The following is a 16,385-nucleotide window of genomic DNA, read 5'->3' as shown; positions in this document are numbered from 1 at the left end:
GAAGCTCTTTGGTCACAATGGGCAGAACTGGACCACGCGGGGACACAGCCTCGGAAGGAACATATGAGCATCTTCTGGGAGACCGGGGACACAGGGAGTCCAGAGGGTCAGGCCGGTGGCCAAGGGCATTTCCTAAGACTCATCAGTCCCCATGCCACCCCTTGAGGTACGTCCCACATGCTCATCCCTGATGTGGAAACTGAAGCTCACAGGAACCCGATTGCTTATTCCGAGGTGACCTTGATTTCAATTGTTAGATTCTCCGTAGGCTATTGGAGACTTCTCAGCTCTCACCTATTTCAGGCGCCAAACTGATCAAAGAAGCAAACGAAGACTCTGAACACCTGTGGTTTGGTTAAAATGCTTGGCCCCTGTTTTCTAAATATTTTTTATTGTTGTTTTTAATGTTTATTTATTTTTGAGAGACGGAGAGACAGAGCGTGAGCAGAGGAGGGGCAGAGAGAGAGAGGGAGACACAGAATCCGAAGCGGGCTCCGGGCTCTGAGCTGTCAGCCCCGAGCCCGTGAGATCATGACCCGAGCCGAAGTCAGATGCTTAACCGACTGAGCCGGCCAGGCGCCCCATGGGCCCTGTTTCCTAAAGAGGTCGACATGACCGGTTTTGAGCTGACTCGGTCTGAGCGGGGGTGAGCCTGCGGTACCCCCCCCCCCCACACACACACACACTGGGACTGCTCTCAGAGGGGCTGGGAGCAGGGTCGGGGAGACTCCCCTGCTCAGAGCAAAGGCAAGAATGTCCCGGTCAGCTAAATGGGGTGCCGGGAGCCTGGAGCTGGAGGTCAGAGGAGTGGAGAGAGACGTCTATGCCTCTGAGAGTTTCAGGATAGGAAGAGATCTGGGAGAACAATCAGCACCCAGGACAATTGCAGAGGGCAGGAAGACCCACTGGAGGGGGGGAGGGGGGGAGGGGTGGCAGAGACTGTGGCCAGGACTGAGCAGAGATGGAAGATCCCACATACGGAGGGGAGGGCCATGGCCTTGACCACTACCTGAGGGTGAGGAGAAGGGGCTCCCGTATCAAAGAGACTAGACTGCAGTGCTTGATTCTGCAGTCCTTCTTGTGGCCCACCCTGCACTGGCCTTGGCACCTGCTGTTCCTTCTGCCTGGAATGTTACTCCCCCCCCGCCCCCGTCCCCATACGCTCCTCTCCCACATTTTCCAGGTCTTTTCTCAACTGTCATCTCAGTGACACCATCCCATTTAAAACTGCAACCCTCGTCCCCTCACCACCACCCTCCTATGCTGTGTGATGTTTTTAGGCACAGCACTCAGCTCCTTCTACTAACACCGGCGCAATTTGTAGTGTTATATTTTTTCAGCACTGTCTGTCACCCCCACTGTCACCTCCACAAGAGCACTGGCTCTTGGTCTGTTTTGTTACCTGATGTTCCCCCTGCCAAGGACCTAGAACAGGGCCCGGCACATGGTAAGTGCCCAAAGAATGCTTTTATCTCTATGCTCTCTACTTTCCCCGGGGGGCACAGGGGCTAGGCCTGTTTTGTTTGTTTAATTTTTATTCAGAGAGAGAGAGAGAGAGAGACAGAGTATGAGCAGGGGAGGGGCAGAAAGAGAGGGAGACACAGAATCCGAAGCAGGCTCCGGGCTCCAAGCTGTCAGCACAGAGCCGGACGCATGGCTCGAACCCACCAACGGCAAGATCATGACCTGAGCCGAAGTCGGATGCCCAACAGACTGAGCCATCCAGGCGCCCCTGAGCCTGTTTTTTTAGGAAGTCCTCAGACCCCCCCCCCCCTCCCCAATGCCCAGTGCCTGGTGCACAGGAAGGAGTAAAACCAGCATTGTCCTCAGGCGGGCACTTGCTCAGTCTCATTATCTCCGCCCTCTCACAGGTGGCGCCTTGTCCCCCGATGGCGATGGCCGCGGTCGCCCTCCTGCCATGCCCGATGTCCCGGCTGGACTTCCTCAAGGCCTCGCACTTTGCACTAGGGCCGGATCCGCGGCTGCACGTGGACGCCATGCAACCCACGTCGCACCGGGACTTCCCGGCCTACCCGGGCGTCACCCGCGCGCTGTCGTGCCAGGAGCCGCCCGTCAGGTCCTTCTTCCGACAGGACACGCGCGCCGCAGGCGCGGAGCTCCAGTCGGAGGCGCACCGCGCGTTCGCGCCCCTGGCGCCGCAGCCGTCCGCACCGTCGGGGACGCGGGAGCGCACCCTCGCCACGCCGGCCACCAACTTGCGCGTGTACGCGCCCGCGCGCTCCCGTACCGGCCTCTCCACCGCGCGCGCGGACTTTGGCTGGCCGGAGCTGCCGGCGCGCGCCAGAGAGCAGATCCGCGGCGCGCGCCTCATCTTCGACCGCGACTCGGTGCCTCCCGGCGACCCAGCCAAGCTGCGCATCCCGCCCACCACCTACCAGGCGCTTTTCCCGCCCCACGACGCGTGCCCGCGGCCCCGCGCGCCCTGCAGCCACTTCGGTGAGCGCGCCCACGCGCCCCACGCGCGATTTGCCAACCCCTAGGTTCTCCAGGCCCGCGGGGATTCCGCGCCCTCTCCCAGGGGACATTTGGCAAAGTCTGGAGATCGTTTTGGTTGTCACGACCCGCGGAAGGGGGTAGTCCTAGCAGGGAATGCATGGAGGCCAGGAATGCTGCTGAATATATCCTACCGTGCACGGCACAGCTGGCCCTAGTAAAGAATTACGGGGCCCCAAATGTCAATAGTGCCGAGCCTGAGAAAACCTAGAACCTTCCTGAGCCTCAGTTTCTACATTCACTGAATGGCATAGCTCCTGAATTTTTTCGAGGGGCTGTGCCCTGGGCAGAAGGCATGAATGGTGGTTTGGACAAATCTGCTAAGTGCCCCCCCACACACACACACATCCCAGGCCCGCCACCATAGTAGTTATGTGAGTCTGAGCAAGTCGACATCTCCAAGTCTCGATTTTCCTCCTCTGCAAAATGGGTGCAACAACAGCTCCCCACTTTATAGGAGCTGGTAAAGACAAAAGAGCCCGGAGTGCATGAGGCAACTGGCATAGAGTGAGCGCTCAAAAAAGACTAGCTGTCATTTGTGTGATTTTCCAATTCTGTGACTCGGGGACCTGCCGGTGGACATCACTAGGCAAGAGTCCCTCCAAGCTGGAGTCAGGGATTGTCAGATCTGGATTGGACTCAGTTCTGGTTTTGAATTTCGTGACTTCTGGCAAGTGACTTGATTTCTCTGGGCCTCAGGAAGGCTGTAGAGTGGGGAGAATCTTACTAACTCTCAAATGAGGTTTGAAGCACTTAGCCTAGATTCCTGGCTCTGGTCAGGTATGTTGGTAGCTATTCTTGTTACCATTATTTGTATTATTTTGGCTGTTTTTCCACAACAGCCCTCGGGGGGGGGGGGGGCTAGTCAGGACTGCCCACCTCCCCTTTCCAGGCAAGGAATCGAACCCCAGTGGGCCCGAGGCTGCGTGGAACCAATGTTGTTCTCTCTCTCTTGCTCCTCCTCAGGGGGCAGCAACGCACTCCAGTGGGACCACAGGACACAGGACGATGGGACCTCCTACCAGAGACAGTTTCAGGCCCTGCCAGGCCCACCTGCCTCGATGTGTAAGAGGGTAAATCGAGGTGGGGCTGGTGCTGCTGGGGAGGGCAGTGATGGGGGCTGGGTGGTGCCGCCCTCTTCCCACCTCTGTCCACCCACAGGCCTCCTCCAGTGTGGAGCTGGGAGACTCCAAGATTGGCTATGGGCCCATGTGCTCCGAGCAGAAACAAGCCTACGGGCCCCAGGGTCTGCCCCCAGACAGGTACTGTGGCCTTCCACCAGGATGGAGCAAAGGCCTCTCAGCGACAGGTGGAGTGTACCACCTGAGGCTCTCGAGCCAGTACTGTGGGTGCCCCTCACCTCCAAGCAAGGCCCACTATTGCCCAGATCTCCCACCAGTAGCACCCCACAGCCTGGCCTTTGGGAAGTCTGCCCCTCTCCCATTTCCTGGGAGTTGCAAGGGCCCAGATCAGATCTATCTGATCATAGAGCGGATCCCCCCTTACCTGCAGGTACGACAAGGCCCAGGCCTCGGCCCACATCCACTATGTGAATATTCGTCCTGGAGATGGGCTCTTCCGTGACAGGACCACCGAGGCTGAACACTTCTACCCCCGAGAGCCAGGTGGGAGTCTGCTGCCCACCCTGCCCCCTGCTTCCACAGCAGCCTCCCAGGTTGGCTCAGCACCTATTCTGTCACTGGCAGAGCGTTTTGTTCTTCACCACGACCAGACTCCGGCATCGCACATCCTGGAAGGAAATCGGTGCCCCGGCCCGGGCAGCCTCACCACCTCCGTGCACTTCTTCCACGGCCAGGTCAGCAGGAAGGGGGAGAAGGCCACAGGGCTCATCAGGGACAAGGGTTCCCTAGACAGTACGGATAGCAAGTGCAGAGGCCTTGAGGTGAGAGTGAGCTGGACATGTGTGTGTGGGGGGGGTGGGGGGGTAGGGGGGATCTCCTGGATCTATCTGCGGGATCTAAGGTTAAGTCAGTTAACCACTCCCAGCCTCAGTGGCTCTGTCTGCAAAATGAGATACAATGCCAACTCCCAGCACCAGCACGTGGGGCCCAAGGAGGGTGTGAGCTGTCCAAGGTCGTATAGCGCTCACCTCTTCTCTCCCGCCCGAGTTCTGGGACACCCCGCACATTTGGGAGCTTCCCAGATGCCATGTGGTCCTACAGCCACTGCCCCTGAACAAGCCACCCAGCCGCCACGTGCCTCACGAGAAACTGCAGAGTCACGTGGGCCTAGGGGAGTCCTCGCTGCTCGGACAGTTCTTCCAGACCTCCACGGGCACGGACTACTGCTCCCCGGGCACCATCCAGAAGCCGCAGAGAGTGCCCACTCTCCACTTGCTGCCTAGCAACCTGCCCCAGGGCACCGGCGGTGAGCTCTAACCCCGCCCCCGCCGTTCTCGCCCCGCCCACCGCCCCACTCTACCTCCGCCTTCTGAGCTGCTGGATTCCACCTCTTGAACCGATATCCCAACTCTGCCCCCCCACAACCTCGTCCCGTCGAGGATCTGATTCTGCCCCTTCCCCCCACCCCACCTCCGCCAAGGCACCGCCCCCTGCATGACCATAGTCCCGCCCCTCCCCGTATCTGCCCTCACCTGAACCCTGACCCCTGCTCTTCAGTCGGACTCTGGCTCCGCCCCCTGACCAACTAGACTACCCTTCCTGCCCCGCCCCCCCCCCCCCCCGCGCAACAACTCTGTGTTTGCCCCGCCCCTGGCTCCTCCCTTCTCCCCGCCTCCTAGTCCTTCCTTCGCTTTAACTTCACCTTGGGCTCAGGCTTCGCCTGAACTCTTACTCCGTGCTTAATCTCACCCGTTCCTGCCCCAGGGCCCTGCCCCTCCTCCCTCAGCCCCTCAGCTCGACTACCCCCACCCAAATCTACAGAAACAGATTTTTTAACCATGAACCAGAAGATGCTGAAGCCGCATAGAACAGCTCCCGCCTCCGTGACTGACGAGATGCTACAGCGGGTGAGGGAGGGGGAAGGGGTATCTCCCTGACCGGTAACCCCCCAAAGCAGTGTAGTTTTGTCCCAGGATGATAACGCTGTGACCTCAGGCCCAGAATTAGTGTCAAGTTCGTTCAGGATCACTCTACAGTGACCCCAGGCACAGGGTCATCTTAATGTCACTCCAGCCTCAAGGTCATCCCTAGCTCACCTCCAGGGTCGTTTCAGGGTCAGCTCAAGGACATCTTTATATCACCAGCCACAGGTATACTCTCAGCTGAGGGGTAGCTCAGAGTTGCCTAAGGTCACCACAGCCCTGGGGTCATTCCAGGGGTCCCCTGCTTTCTCTCCAGCTTCCCATCCAGCTCCTGGGGCAGCCCAAACTGGGACACCTTTTTCCTACCTCCTCAGAGCCCAATCATCAGCTTTTGCTGCTCCCAGGGTCATATGGGGACCACGGGGTGGGCCAGGTAGGTCAACCACCCTTCAGGCTGTCCTGCCAGGCTCCCCGCCCTGACTCCACAGTGCAAGTATGACCACATTGAGCCCCCGCTGGGTGGACAGCGCTTCTTCTCAACCCAATATGAGGATGAGTTTGCCTTCAAGTTCCAGGGCCCAGCGGTGCTGAGATCGGCCAACCTCCAGGACAGCCATGTGCCTCTGGGCTCCCCCCGCCAGTGGGTCTGTGGGGCTGGGAAGGTAGAGCCTCAGACCCCCCAGCCCCCTACTTACCCATGCCCTAGCCAGCAATAAACACTACCTTGGCAACATCTCACCCCTCCTCATCAGTCAGCCATGAAAGATGATGCTTGGTGGGATGGAGACTGTACAGGAGAGAGTGACTCCATCAAAAAAAAAAAAAAAAAAAAAACCTGAACACATACTTCCGTGGGCCCTGAAGGTCACCCCACTCTGGGCAGGGAGGCCACTCTAGCTTGTACAAGGGCTTGGCAGTTGGACTCAGTGTAAGGTGTCAGGTGCAGCACCAAATCTGAATGATGTGGAGAGAGTGGAGTCATAGTGTTGAACAGGGCACTGAGGTGAAGTGTTGAGAACCTAGGCTCCCAGGGCTGAATGGACAGGCTCCAAATCTTAACTCTTCTGTCCTGGATAGTAGTTCCGGGCAGGTCACTTCATCCCTGTGAGCCTCATCTGTTTGCTCATCTGTAACGCGGAGATGCAGGGCAGTCCTCTCGTTAGAATGTTATAAATGAGAAATGTGCACACGTGTCCATGCGTGTGCCTGAGGGTCAAGGAGGGAGAGCACTTCCCTTCTGAGCATGAAGGTGACGAGGAAAGAGGAAGATGAAGGTATGGAAAGGAGATTTCAATCGTTGAGAGGCTGGGTGGGGCTCAGAGGAGGGACAATGAAGGGGTGGGGAAGCTGAGAGTGGCCCAGCGATTTTCTCCATTGTGGTTCACCCACAATGCCCTGGCTGGCTGGGCAATTGGCCCCCAGGTCAGAGCTGGGTCCGGGGACAAATGAACGAAAACCATCAGGATATGATCAAGTTCAAGGGGGTAGATGTCCAGCCAGGGACAAAATGAAGAGGGTGGAAAGGAGGAGGCTGGGGTGGAGCCCTGAAGCCAGTCCTTGACAGGGCTTGACAAGCAGGTCAACAAATGGTACCTTGGACAGCGCCCCCATCTTGAAGGTCTCGGGTGTGGTGAGATTGCTCTGTCTGGAAAAAAAAAAATGGGCGTTGGTGGCCATGCCCAGGGCCTGCTTCAGTGGGCTGCTGCCAATCTGGTTTTGGGGAATGAACATGGCTCCCTGACTCCATAGTCAGACTTTCAAAGACCAAGGCCTCCCATCCAACGAGCCACTGAGAGCCAACCTCAAGCCCAACCAGGAGCCCTCTCCCCATGGGCAGCAATCCTGTGAGGCCAGGTTGTCATTTACACAGGAAGGGCAGGAGTCCAGCTTTGGGTCCTACAGAATAAGATGGCCCTTTTGGCTGCACTCATATTAGCCATGCAAGGGTCTGCTAGCTGCAAAACACCTCTTCTTGCTTTCACTAAAGATGTACATGACACATTTGTGAATTACCTCCTGATGAACCGGGATTTCTCAAACCCAGTACTATTGACATTTTGGATGGGATCATTTTTTATTGTTAGAGGCCCTCTTGTGCATCGTAGGATGTTTAGCATCATCCCTGACCTCTACCCGCTAAGGGCCAGCAGCATTCTCCCTCTACCCCAGCGAGTTGTGACAACTGAAAATATCTCTGAGCATTGCCAAATGTCCCCTGGGGGGAAGAGTTGTCTTGGTTGACAACCACTGCAATAAACCCAGCCTACAAAGATCCCCAGGACAAAATCAGGCTCTCCTGATGAAGCTGGTCTGTTTGTTGACAAGACTACTCTTTTTTTTTTTTTTTTTTTTTTTTGACTACTCTTAACAAAAAGGCTATTCCTTTTTGCCTTGCCTGCCAGGAAGCTGAGAAAGCTTACTTTGGTATTCCTTTCCATGTAGCTCTGGTTGCAGGATTATTTGTGCTCCCGCCTGGTTCTAGGAGTGGTTTGAAGCAACAACCCAGACACCAGATGAAACATAATGGGTAGGAGTTACAAGGAGGCAGATTTCTGCACAAATTGAAGCATTTTCTAACAATGGAATTGACTAGCCCTGGGATGGGTTGCTGGGAAAGAATGAGAACTCCACTAGAAATATTTTCAGTGCAGAAAGATACTTCATCATGATTTGGGATGTATTTTATGGATTTATGGCTACCTGTATTCCACTCACCCCTTCCCACCACCAAAAAAGGCATTTCATATTAACTACAGAAACCCAAAAGGCTGATAAAATAAAATGAATAACATAGGATTGCACCTGGGAGAACAGATTAATTTTTTTTGAGAACAGATTAATTTTTAAAGAAAAACATTTCATCACCAAGCAGCAGAATTCAGACCTGCCACTCACCTGCCTGTCTGTCCTTGGGCAAGTGATGGTGTGCTCTGATCCTCACTTCATTTGTAAAATGGGATGGCACTTAATTCTTCCTTCCTAGAATGGGTACAAGGTTTACACAAAATGTGCATGTACCATTCTTAGGCCAGGTTGCAGCTGGACAGGTGCCCATAGTTTTTTAATGTCTTAGGTCATTTTTGTTGCAAGTGACAGAAATCCAGCTTGCTCCAGTTGAAGAAGAAAGGGATTTTACTGATGTTGTTAAAAAGAAAGCCACAGGCTCCAAACAGTGTTACTGGGGCCAGGCTAAAGCACCAAACCGGGGCTTAATACCTAACCTAATTGCAGTTTCAACCTCCTCCAGAAATGTAAATTTTAATCTATCGATCAGTATTTTTTTCTGTTTTTATAAATTTTTTAAATGTCTATTTTTGAGAGATAGCGTGTGAACAGGGGAGGGGAGAGAGAGAGAGAGAGAGAGAGAGAGAGAGAGAGAGAGAGAGAGAATCCGAAGCAGGTTCTAGGCTCTGAGCTGTCAGCACAGAGCCTGACACGGGGCTCGAACTCAGCAACCATGAGATCATGACTTGAGCTGAAGTTGGACGCTTAACCGACTGAGCCACCCAGGCGCCCCGTATCAATCAGTAATTTTCTGATATGTACCAATAAGGTCATCTGCCACAGAGGCCTTCCCCATCCCCCAACGGAAGGTAATGAGGTAATCTACCCAATAAGATCCACTGCCTTCCCCTAAGGGAAAGTGACTTTGCCTGGGACAACCCTTTTTCTTTTGCTTATAACTTTCTTGCCCTGCCCTCCTTCCTAGAAATACCTTCCATTTTGCACAATTCCTCATAATGCCCCCTACGCGTTACAAGGGATGCTGCCCCATTCATGAGTCATTTAATAAAACCAGTTAGATCTTCAAATTTCTTTGGTTGAATTTTGTTTTTCACAACTTAGAAATAAAATGTGGCATTAGGTCTCACGTGACTATCAGGACTGTTCTCCCTCGCCAGTTCTCAGTCCTGTATCCCTGCAAGTGGTGGCTTGGAACCATTGGGTTCCAAGGACGCTATAAAAAGATGCTATAACCCAAATCCTTTTGATTAAAGCTTCAAAGAAAGAGGGAGGGGTCTTGCCCCCAACTCCTCTCAGTGGAACTTAAGGGACACGCTGATTGGCGCATTTGAGTCACATGCCTAGCCGTGAGCCAATCACTGTGCCCAGAGGGATAGGATGCTATGATTGGTTGGCCGGTCCACTAGCCCACCCCTGGGTGATTTGGTTCCCCAAAGCTCACCAGGATCTTTGAGCCCGGAGACCAACCTCTCTGGACCTTGTTTCCTAGCAACAGACCTGTGCCTGCCATCCCCTTAGCATCTATTTTGCTCCAGGTTACAATCCAGAGGGTGGAAAGTCAACTAATAGGCTCCTCCCAACGGAGAATAATTGTACGTTTATAGACTGGGCGAGTTCGGTGTTAGAGAGTAGCCTGAGGCATCTAATGCGCCCTGGTTCTCCGAGAGTCCCAATCTTATCTCCCACCTCATTACTAACTTCCTCTTCTAGTTTGGGGCAGAGAATTCAGCTCTGGCAATCACAAAATCAAGCAGGCGCTAGTCTCTGCTTCAAGAAGTCCACAGAGGCAGCTTGCGTCTGTCGAAGGAGACCTTTCTGAAGACCTTATGAAGGCTCTCACATATTTCAACATCCTCCATGTTTTTCTCCAAAGACCCTCAAACCACAGTCCCAAGAGACGCGTGTTTAGAGTCCCGAGATAAAATAGGCAGGGTTTTAAGAAGCTATTTTTCTTCCACATAACAGAGATTTCTTGTTTCTCGAGGAAGGCTCTTCTCAGGGCAGATTGTGCACTGAATAAATCTAGGGAGTGCCCTTCACTTTAAAGTGAATACGTCTGTGTACGCCGTGGCCCCGGCCCTCTACCTCAACGTTGCTCAGCCAATCCCACGTTTGAAGTCATTTCCCTCAATATCCTTCCCTTTCCAGGTACTAATCCTAAATAAGTTAAGACTATCATGGATTCAAGGGACAGAATAGGGATTCAAGGGACAAAACTATCCCAACTGTCTGGGAAATTTGTTGGCTCGTGGTAATGGAAAGGATCAGGGCGTCTGGCTTCAGGTATGGCTCTATCCAGGAGCTCAACCAATATTGCCAGAACTGTCTCTCCGACTTTCACCTGTACATCCTGGTGTAGACTGGCTTCAGTCTGCAGACTGTTCTTCCAGACAACTGCACAAGGTGGCTGCGGGTAAGATGAGGTCCTGCATACAGCTGACGATCCCAGAGAAAGAATGAGACCTTCCAATGTCATGTCCTCAGACCTACTTATTGTGGCCAGGGGATGGAGTTGTCTGATTGGTAAGCTTAGATCGAACATTACTGGGGGGGGGGGGGGGGGGGGGGCGGCGCTGTGTTAGACTGGAGTAGTGGGGAAGGATCCACAAAGAGAAAGCAAGGTTCTGACTGAGATACTTAGCAGACAGAAACAACAGCTGTCATTACGAGTGTTATTTGTTATGGGATCTTCCGGGAGGCGACGGGGTGAGGCACCAGTGACATAATCCAATTTCAGTCTCAAACCTCTCAGATCTTCTGTGGGCTTTCCCGCAGAAACGTGGAGAGCAAGCTTCAGACCATAAGGTCAGCACAGATCTAGAAGGTTCACGACAGGAGAGAGAAGACTCCTGGAGGCCTGATGTACTTGAGGTTGTCTTCAAGGGTAGGTGGTGTCAAAATTAACCGGCCAACGACCATCAGAAATACACCTGTCATCAAAAAAAAAAAAAAAAAATTTTTTTTTTTAGCTTGCTCCAGCAGGAAAGATCACATAATAGGAACCATGGGGTGCCTCCATAAGAGGGTGTTGTGGGACAGGAGGGCATCTTATGGGATGCAGGCATGTGCTCGGTAGTTTTAAAGACAGCTGAAGACTGTAGAGGCCAAGTCTAAGTTGGTGCTAGCAGGGAGCGGATTGGTGCCTGGGTATTTTGATGATTTTTATCTCAGCAGTGGAAGAATGGACGCGGGGCTATCGCTGGTAAGAAGCAGTGGTCACTTGCGTTGGTCGGGAGAGGAGGGTGTGTATTCATTTTTGTGGTTGCAGCGTGTCCTTGTCTCTGGCTTGGTTCAGACATGGTCACAGAGCGGCCTTGTGTGATCATTGTTTATATTCTGTGACTGTTGTTTATGTTCAGTTAAGAACATCACGGCCCAGCTGCCAGCTGCCGGGGCTGTTTTTCACTCCCTCTTCGCGGGGATCTGTGTCTCCAGGTAAAGTCTGCCCAGAGTCCTTCCCAGCTCTGGCCTAGGCTTCTCCAGAGATCATCGTCACTCCAGTGGGCATCAGACACAGGGAGTCCACACCAGTGACAGCAGTGAGTGACCCATCAGCCGGGTAGGAGGAAAACACTCAGGGACAGCGTTCCCAGCCCTTTTCCTGGCAGAATTTTAAAGGGAGACGCTGGGCTGGGCAAAGATTAACAACTTTGTAAATTGCAGGGCTTCTCCGAGTCTTGGCTGTGTTTCTGTGCAGTGCCAGTCGGCCAGGGAAACAAGGTTTGGTGCCTTTTGGACAAAGATAGAGTCAGACACATGGGCAGGAGGCAGAGACAGAGACAGAGGAGGACAGAAAGAGAGACGGAGGGGCAGAGGCAGAAAAAAGTGGCAGGAACGGAGGCAAAGAGATTGAAACAGAGAAACACAGGAGGAGAGGGACAGAGACACAGAAAGGAACAGAGCTAGGCGCGGAGAGGGGAACAGGGATGGAAAGAGAGACAGGCGAGAGACAGACACAGGGGCCGAGGCAGGCGAGGGCAGAGAGGGACCCCGAGAGGCTGAGACGCGGGGCCGGGCCGGGGCGAGGGCAGCGCGGGAGGGCGCGGCGCAGACAAAGGCGCGGCCGCGCGGCCGGGGCGGCCGGGCCGGGACAAAGGCTGGCCCGGGGGGCGGGGGCAGCGATGGCGACGGCCGCGGCGGGCGCGGGCGAACTACAAGTCCCAGCAGCTCCCGCTGCGGCCCTCGGCCGGCCCCTCTCGCTCCCCGGGAGCGCCTGGCGGGGCCGCTGGGCCGAGGGGGCCGCCGGCGGGGCTGGCGGGCGGGGGGCTTCCTGCGGGCCCCGGGGGCGCGGCGGGCCGGGCAGGGGCGAGGGGCGCCGGGTGAGTGTCCCCGCGAGCGGGCCGGGCGGGCGGGGGCCGGGGTCGCGGCCGGGGCGGGGGCGGGCGCGGGGCGCGGCCCGGGGCGACCTCTGTCCGCCTCCCCCCCAACCTCCGCTCGCGCGCGCCGCCCGCCCCGCCCGGGAGAGCGGGGTCGCGGGCGTGAGGGGAGGGGGTCCCCGCGGCCCGCGGGCCTAGCGCGCCCTTTCCGCCGCCGCGTCCCCGGGGGAGGGCCCAGCCGGAGCTGGGCGCCTGAAATCGGGAGGTATGGGGGGGGGGGCACCCTCAGCTGTGGGGTCGGGAGCTCAGGACGCCCCTTCCCCTGGAGGCGATCCAGACCCCCTCCATCCCAGGAACCGTGGAGGACGTCTAAGTATTGTTCTCCCCACCCTCCAGCCTGAGGTCGGGAGTTCAGGAGGCCCTTCCTCAAGAGAGGGATCCAGGGGTTCCCTCTGACCCCCTGGAGCCCCGTTATTGTTCCCCCTACTCTTCAGTCTTGGGGGCCAGAGTTCTGGAAGCCCCTTCGCAGGAGGTCATCCAGGGGTCCACCTGTCCCCCCCCCAGGAACTCAGAATGCCCCCCCCCCTTCCAGCTAAGAGATGGGAATTTGGGAGGGCCCTTCCTCAGGAGGCAATCTAAAGGTCCCCCTGTGCCCCAGGAACCCAGAAGGGGACCCAGCCATTGTTCCCCACCCCCTCCAAATGTGGTGTCTGGGTTCAGGAGGTGATCTAAGAACTCCACCCTCTTGCTTAGCCACTTCCAGCTGTGGGGTTGTGGCCAGGATCAGATCTATTTGTCGTTTGCTCCCCAACCCCCACCCATGGAGTGGGTAGCTCCAGACCGCCTCCCCATCAGGTAATCCTGAGCTCCCTGTGCTCCCCAGAAGGGGTCCCAGCTATTGTTTCTAGACCTTGTTCCCAACCACCAGGCATGGGGCTGGATGGAATTCAGGATCTTTTCTCCAGGAGAGGATAAAAGGGTCCTGACACCCGTTGCCATATCTCAGCCATTGGCTCAGTTACTCAGGAATTCCCCTTTTCTAGGAGATGACCCAAGACCGCCCCCCCCAGTAACCTAAGAGGAGCCCCAGATATTATTTTTGCGCCTCCCCACCCCCCCCCCCCCCACCTCCGCTAGGGGTTAGAATTCAGGATGTCTATCCAGTTGGGCAGACAGGTATACCAACACCTGTCCCTGCTTTCCTGGCTATGGGGTCCATGGGTCTCCCTGCATCCCACTGGGTCCTACAGTATTTCCCCCACCCTCTCTAGCTTTAGGAACTTGGCATTCGGGTACACAAGGGTCTTGACTGTTACTCCCACCCCGGAACTGTGAGGTCTGGCACTCAGGTCGTCTCTTCCCCAGCAAGCAAGCCAGAGGTGCCCCTGCCCTCCCCCAGTGACCCAAGATGAGTACCAGATGCTTTTTGCCCCCCACTCACCCCCCACGTACAAGCTTCAGAGCTCACGATGCTCCTCTCTACAAGGCAAGCCCGAGGTTTCAGGGGAAACCCCAAATATGCCCTCCCCAATGATGGAACTGGGATTCAGGCCGTGTACTAGAAGCAAGCACAGGAACCCAGGGACTTATCCCTCTTTCCCGTGAGGGGACCCCAGCCAAGGGGGTAGGAAGCCTGGATTCTCTCTCCTCCACAGGACCCAAGCTTCCCACGGGAGGAGGAGCCCAAGATGCAGAGAGGGGCAGAGCCCTGGAACTGGGTACTGGAGACCTCTAGTGCCGGGTCCCATGACTTCCATCCAGGTGTGGTGCTGAGAAGGGAAGCCCCGCCCCACCCCCATGTCCCACCAGGGTCCCTCTTCTCCCTGCCCTGTCTGGGGCTTGCCACAAGTCTCCCTGCAGTCTGAGACAAGAGAAGGATCCATGTGTGTGTGCAGGGATGGGTTGTGGGGCACGGCCCCCTCTCACTTCCCTGCCCAGACTCCAAGAGAGACCCCCTGTTCTCCAGCACCTGCCTCCACCCACCCTCTGTCCTCACCCCTGCAGATCCGGCCCTAGAAGCAGCCAGCATTTCCACACCAGGGATGCGGCGCTCGGTCCTGGTCAGGAATCCAGGCCACAAAGGCCCAAGGCCCGCTTATGACGAGCTTGACTCTGACTCCGAGGACCTGGACCCCAACCCTGAAGAGCTGGACCCAGAGCCCGACCCAGAAGACCTCAACACTGTCTCCGAAGATGTGGACCCCAGCTATGAAGATCTGGAGCCCGTCTCTGAGGATCTGGACCCCGATGCTGAAGCTCCGAGCTCCGTCTCGGGGACCCGTGACTCGGATCCCCAAGATCTCGACCCCATGTCCTCAAGTTTCGACCTGGATCCAGACGTCATCGGCCCTGTCCCCCTGGTTCTTGACCCCAACAGCGACACCCTCAGCCCCACCGAAGCCCCAGACCTGGACCCCCTCTCATCTAGCCTCACTGCCACTCCCGAGGTCCTGGCCGCCAGCCCCGCGGCGCTTCCTGCGCCTGCCAGCCCTCCCCGGCCCTTCTCCTGCCCCGATTGCGGGCGAGCCTTCCGCCGCAGCTCGGGGCTGAGCCAGCACCGCCGCACCCACAGCGGCGAGAAGCCCTACCGCTGCCCCGACTGCGGCAAGTCGTTCAGCCACGGCGCCACGCTGGCCCAGCACCGGGGCATCCACACGGGCGCGCGGCCCTACCAGTGCGCGGCCTGCGGCAAGGCCTTCGGCTGGCGCTCCACGCTGCTGAAGCACCGCAGCAGCCACAGCGGCGAGAAGCCGCACCACTGCCCCGTGTGCGGCAAGGCCTTCGGGCACGGCTCGCTGCTGGCGCAGCACCTGCGCACGCACGGCGGCCCGCGGCCGCACAAGTGCCCCGTGTGCGCCAAGGGCTTCGGGCAGGGCTCCGCGCTGCTGAAGCACCTGCGCACGCACACGGGCGAGCGGCCGTACCCGTGCCCGCAGTGCGGCAAAGCCTTCGGCCAGAGCTCGGCGCTGCTGCAGCACCAGCGCACGCACACGGCGGAGCGCCCGTACCGCTGTCCCCACTGCGGCAAGGCGTTCGGCCAGAGCTCCAACCTGCAGCACCACCTGCGCATCCACACGGGCGAGCGGCCCTACGCCTGCCCCCACTGCTCCAAGGCCTTCGGGCAGAGCTCCGCGCTGCTGCAGCACCTGCACGTGCATTCCGGAGAGCGCCCCTACCGCTGCCAGCTCTGCGGCAAGGCCTTCGGCCAGGCTTCCAGCCTCACCAAGCACAAGCGCGTGCACGAGGGCGCCGCCGCGGCGGCTGCCGCTGCCGCGGCGGCCGCCGCAGGCCTGGGCCTCAGTCCTGCTTCGATGCTGCGGCCCGGGCAGGTCTCCCTCCTGGGGCCTGATGCTGTGTCTGTTCTCGGCTCCGGCCTGGGCCTCGGCCCTGGCCCCAGCTCTGGCCTTGGCTCTGACCCGGGCTCCGAGCCGGGCTCCCTCCCTAATCCCAGCCCCAAAGCTGTCTCTGGCTCCGAATCTACCCCCACCCCTGATTCTATCAAAGCTTCTGACCCTAAGCCTGGGCACGACGCAGATCCCGACCTTGCGGCCAGCCCTGACCGCGGATCTGGCCCCAGCCCCGACCGGGATCCCGGGCCCAGCTCCGACTCCAACCCCGAGTCTCATCCCGAACCCTGCTCCCCCACCCATGACACTGTCAGCCCAGCCCTCCCTACTGGCGAGAGTCCCGAGTGGGTGCGGGAGCAAGGGGCGCTGCTGGGCCCCGACGGCTGAAGTGGACGCCGATGCTCCCGGGCGCCTGGGGAAGTTGTGTGTCGTGCAGTTTAGTAAAATCCTCGCACTGCC

The 16,385-nt window shown here is 57.3% G+C and overlaps 2 protein-coding genes across 8 annotated transcripts; both read left to right on the top strand.

Annotated features, from left to right (window-relative positions):
• Nucleotides 1–18: 18 nt before the first annotated feature.
• TEX45 (testis expressed 45) lies at nt 19–6,256 on the top strand. 4 transcript variants are annotated; one of them, XM_042928294.1, is made up of 9 exons: nt 19–166; nt 1,872–2,457; nt 3,481–3,587; nt 3,676–3,776; nt 4,027–4,139; nt 4,221–4,330; nt 4,698–4,902; nt 5,361–5,503; nt 6,088–6,256. In XM_042928294.1, exons 1-9 carry the CDS (start codon nt 152–154, stop codon nt 6,232–6,234), a joined length of 1,527 nt encoding a protein of 508 aa, XP_042784228.1. In that variant the 5' UTR covers nt 19–151; the 3' UTR covers nt 6,235–6,256. The 4 variants fall into 4 exon arrangements, with proteins under 4 accessions (XP_042784228.1, XP_042784229.1, XP_042784226.1 ...); XM_042928292.1 differs by having other exon boundaries at nt 20–166; nt 5,418–5,503; nt 6,007–6,256; XM_042928291.1 differs by having other exon boundaries at nt 20–166; nt 6,007–6,256.
• A 5,233-nt stretch (nt 6,257–11,489) lies between these two features.
• On the top strand, nt 11,490–16,385 carry ZNF358 (zinc finger protein 358). 4 transcript variants are annotated; one of them, XM_042928287.1, is made up of 3 exons: nt 12,558–12,582; nt 14,235–14,340; nt 14,584–16,385. In XM_042928287.1, exons 2-3 carry the CDS (start codon nt 14,268–14,270, stop codon nt 16,311–16,313), a joined length of 1,803 nt encoding a protein of 600 aa, XP_042784221.1. In that variant the 5' UTR covers nt 12,558–12,582; nt 14,235–14,267; the 3' UTR covers nt 16,314–16,385. The 4 variants fall into 4 exon arrangements, with proteins under 4 accessions (XP_042784222.1, XP_042784223.1, XP_042784221.1 ...); XM_042928288.1 differs by lacking the exons at nt 12,558–12,582; nt 14,235–14,340 and adding an exon at nt 11,490–11,698; XM_042928289.1 differs by lacking the exon at nt 14,235–14,340 and having other exon boundaries at nt 12,551–12,582.

The sequence above is a fragment of the Panthera leo genome, chromosome A2 (genome assembly GCF_018350215.1).
Source record: "Panthera leo isolate Ple1 chromosome A2, P.leo_Ple1_pat1.1, whole genome shotgun sequence".
NCBI lineage: Eukaryota > Metazoa > Chordata > Mammalia > Carnivora > Felidae > Panthera > Panthera leo.
Note: the sequence above shows the minus strand (reverse complement) of the source record. Positions and strands in the feature narration are given on the sequence as shown.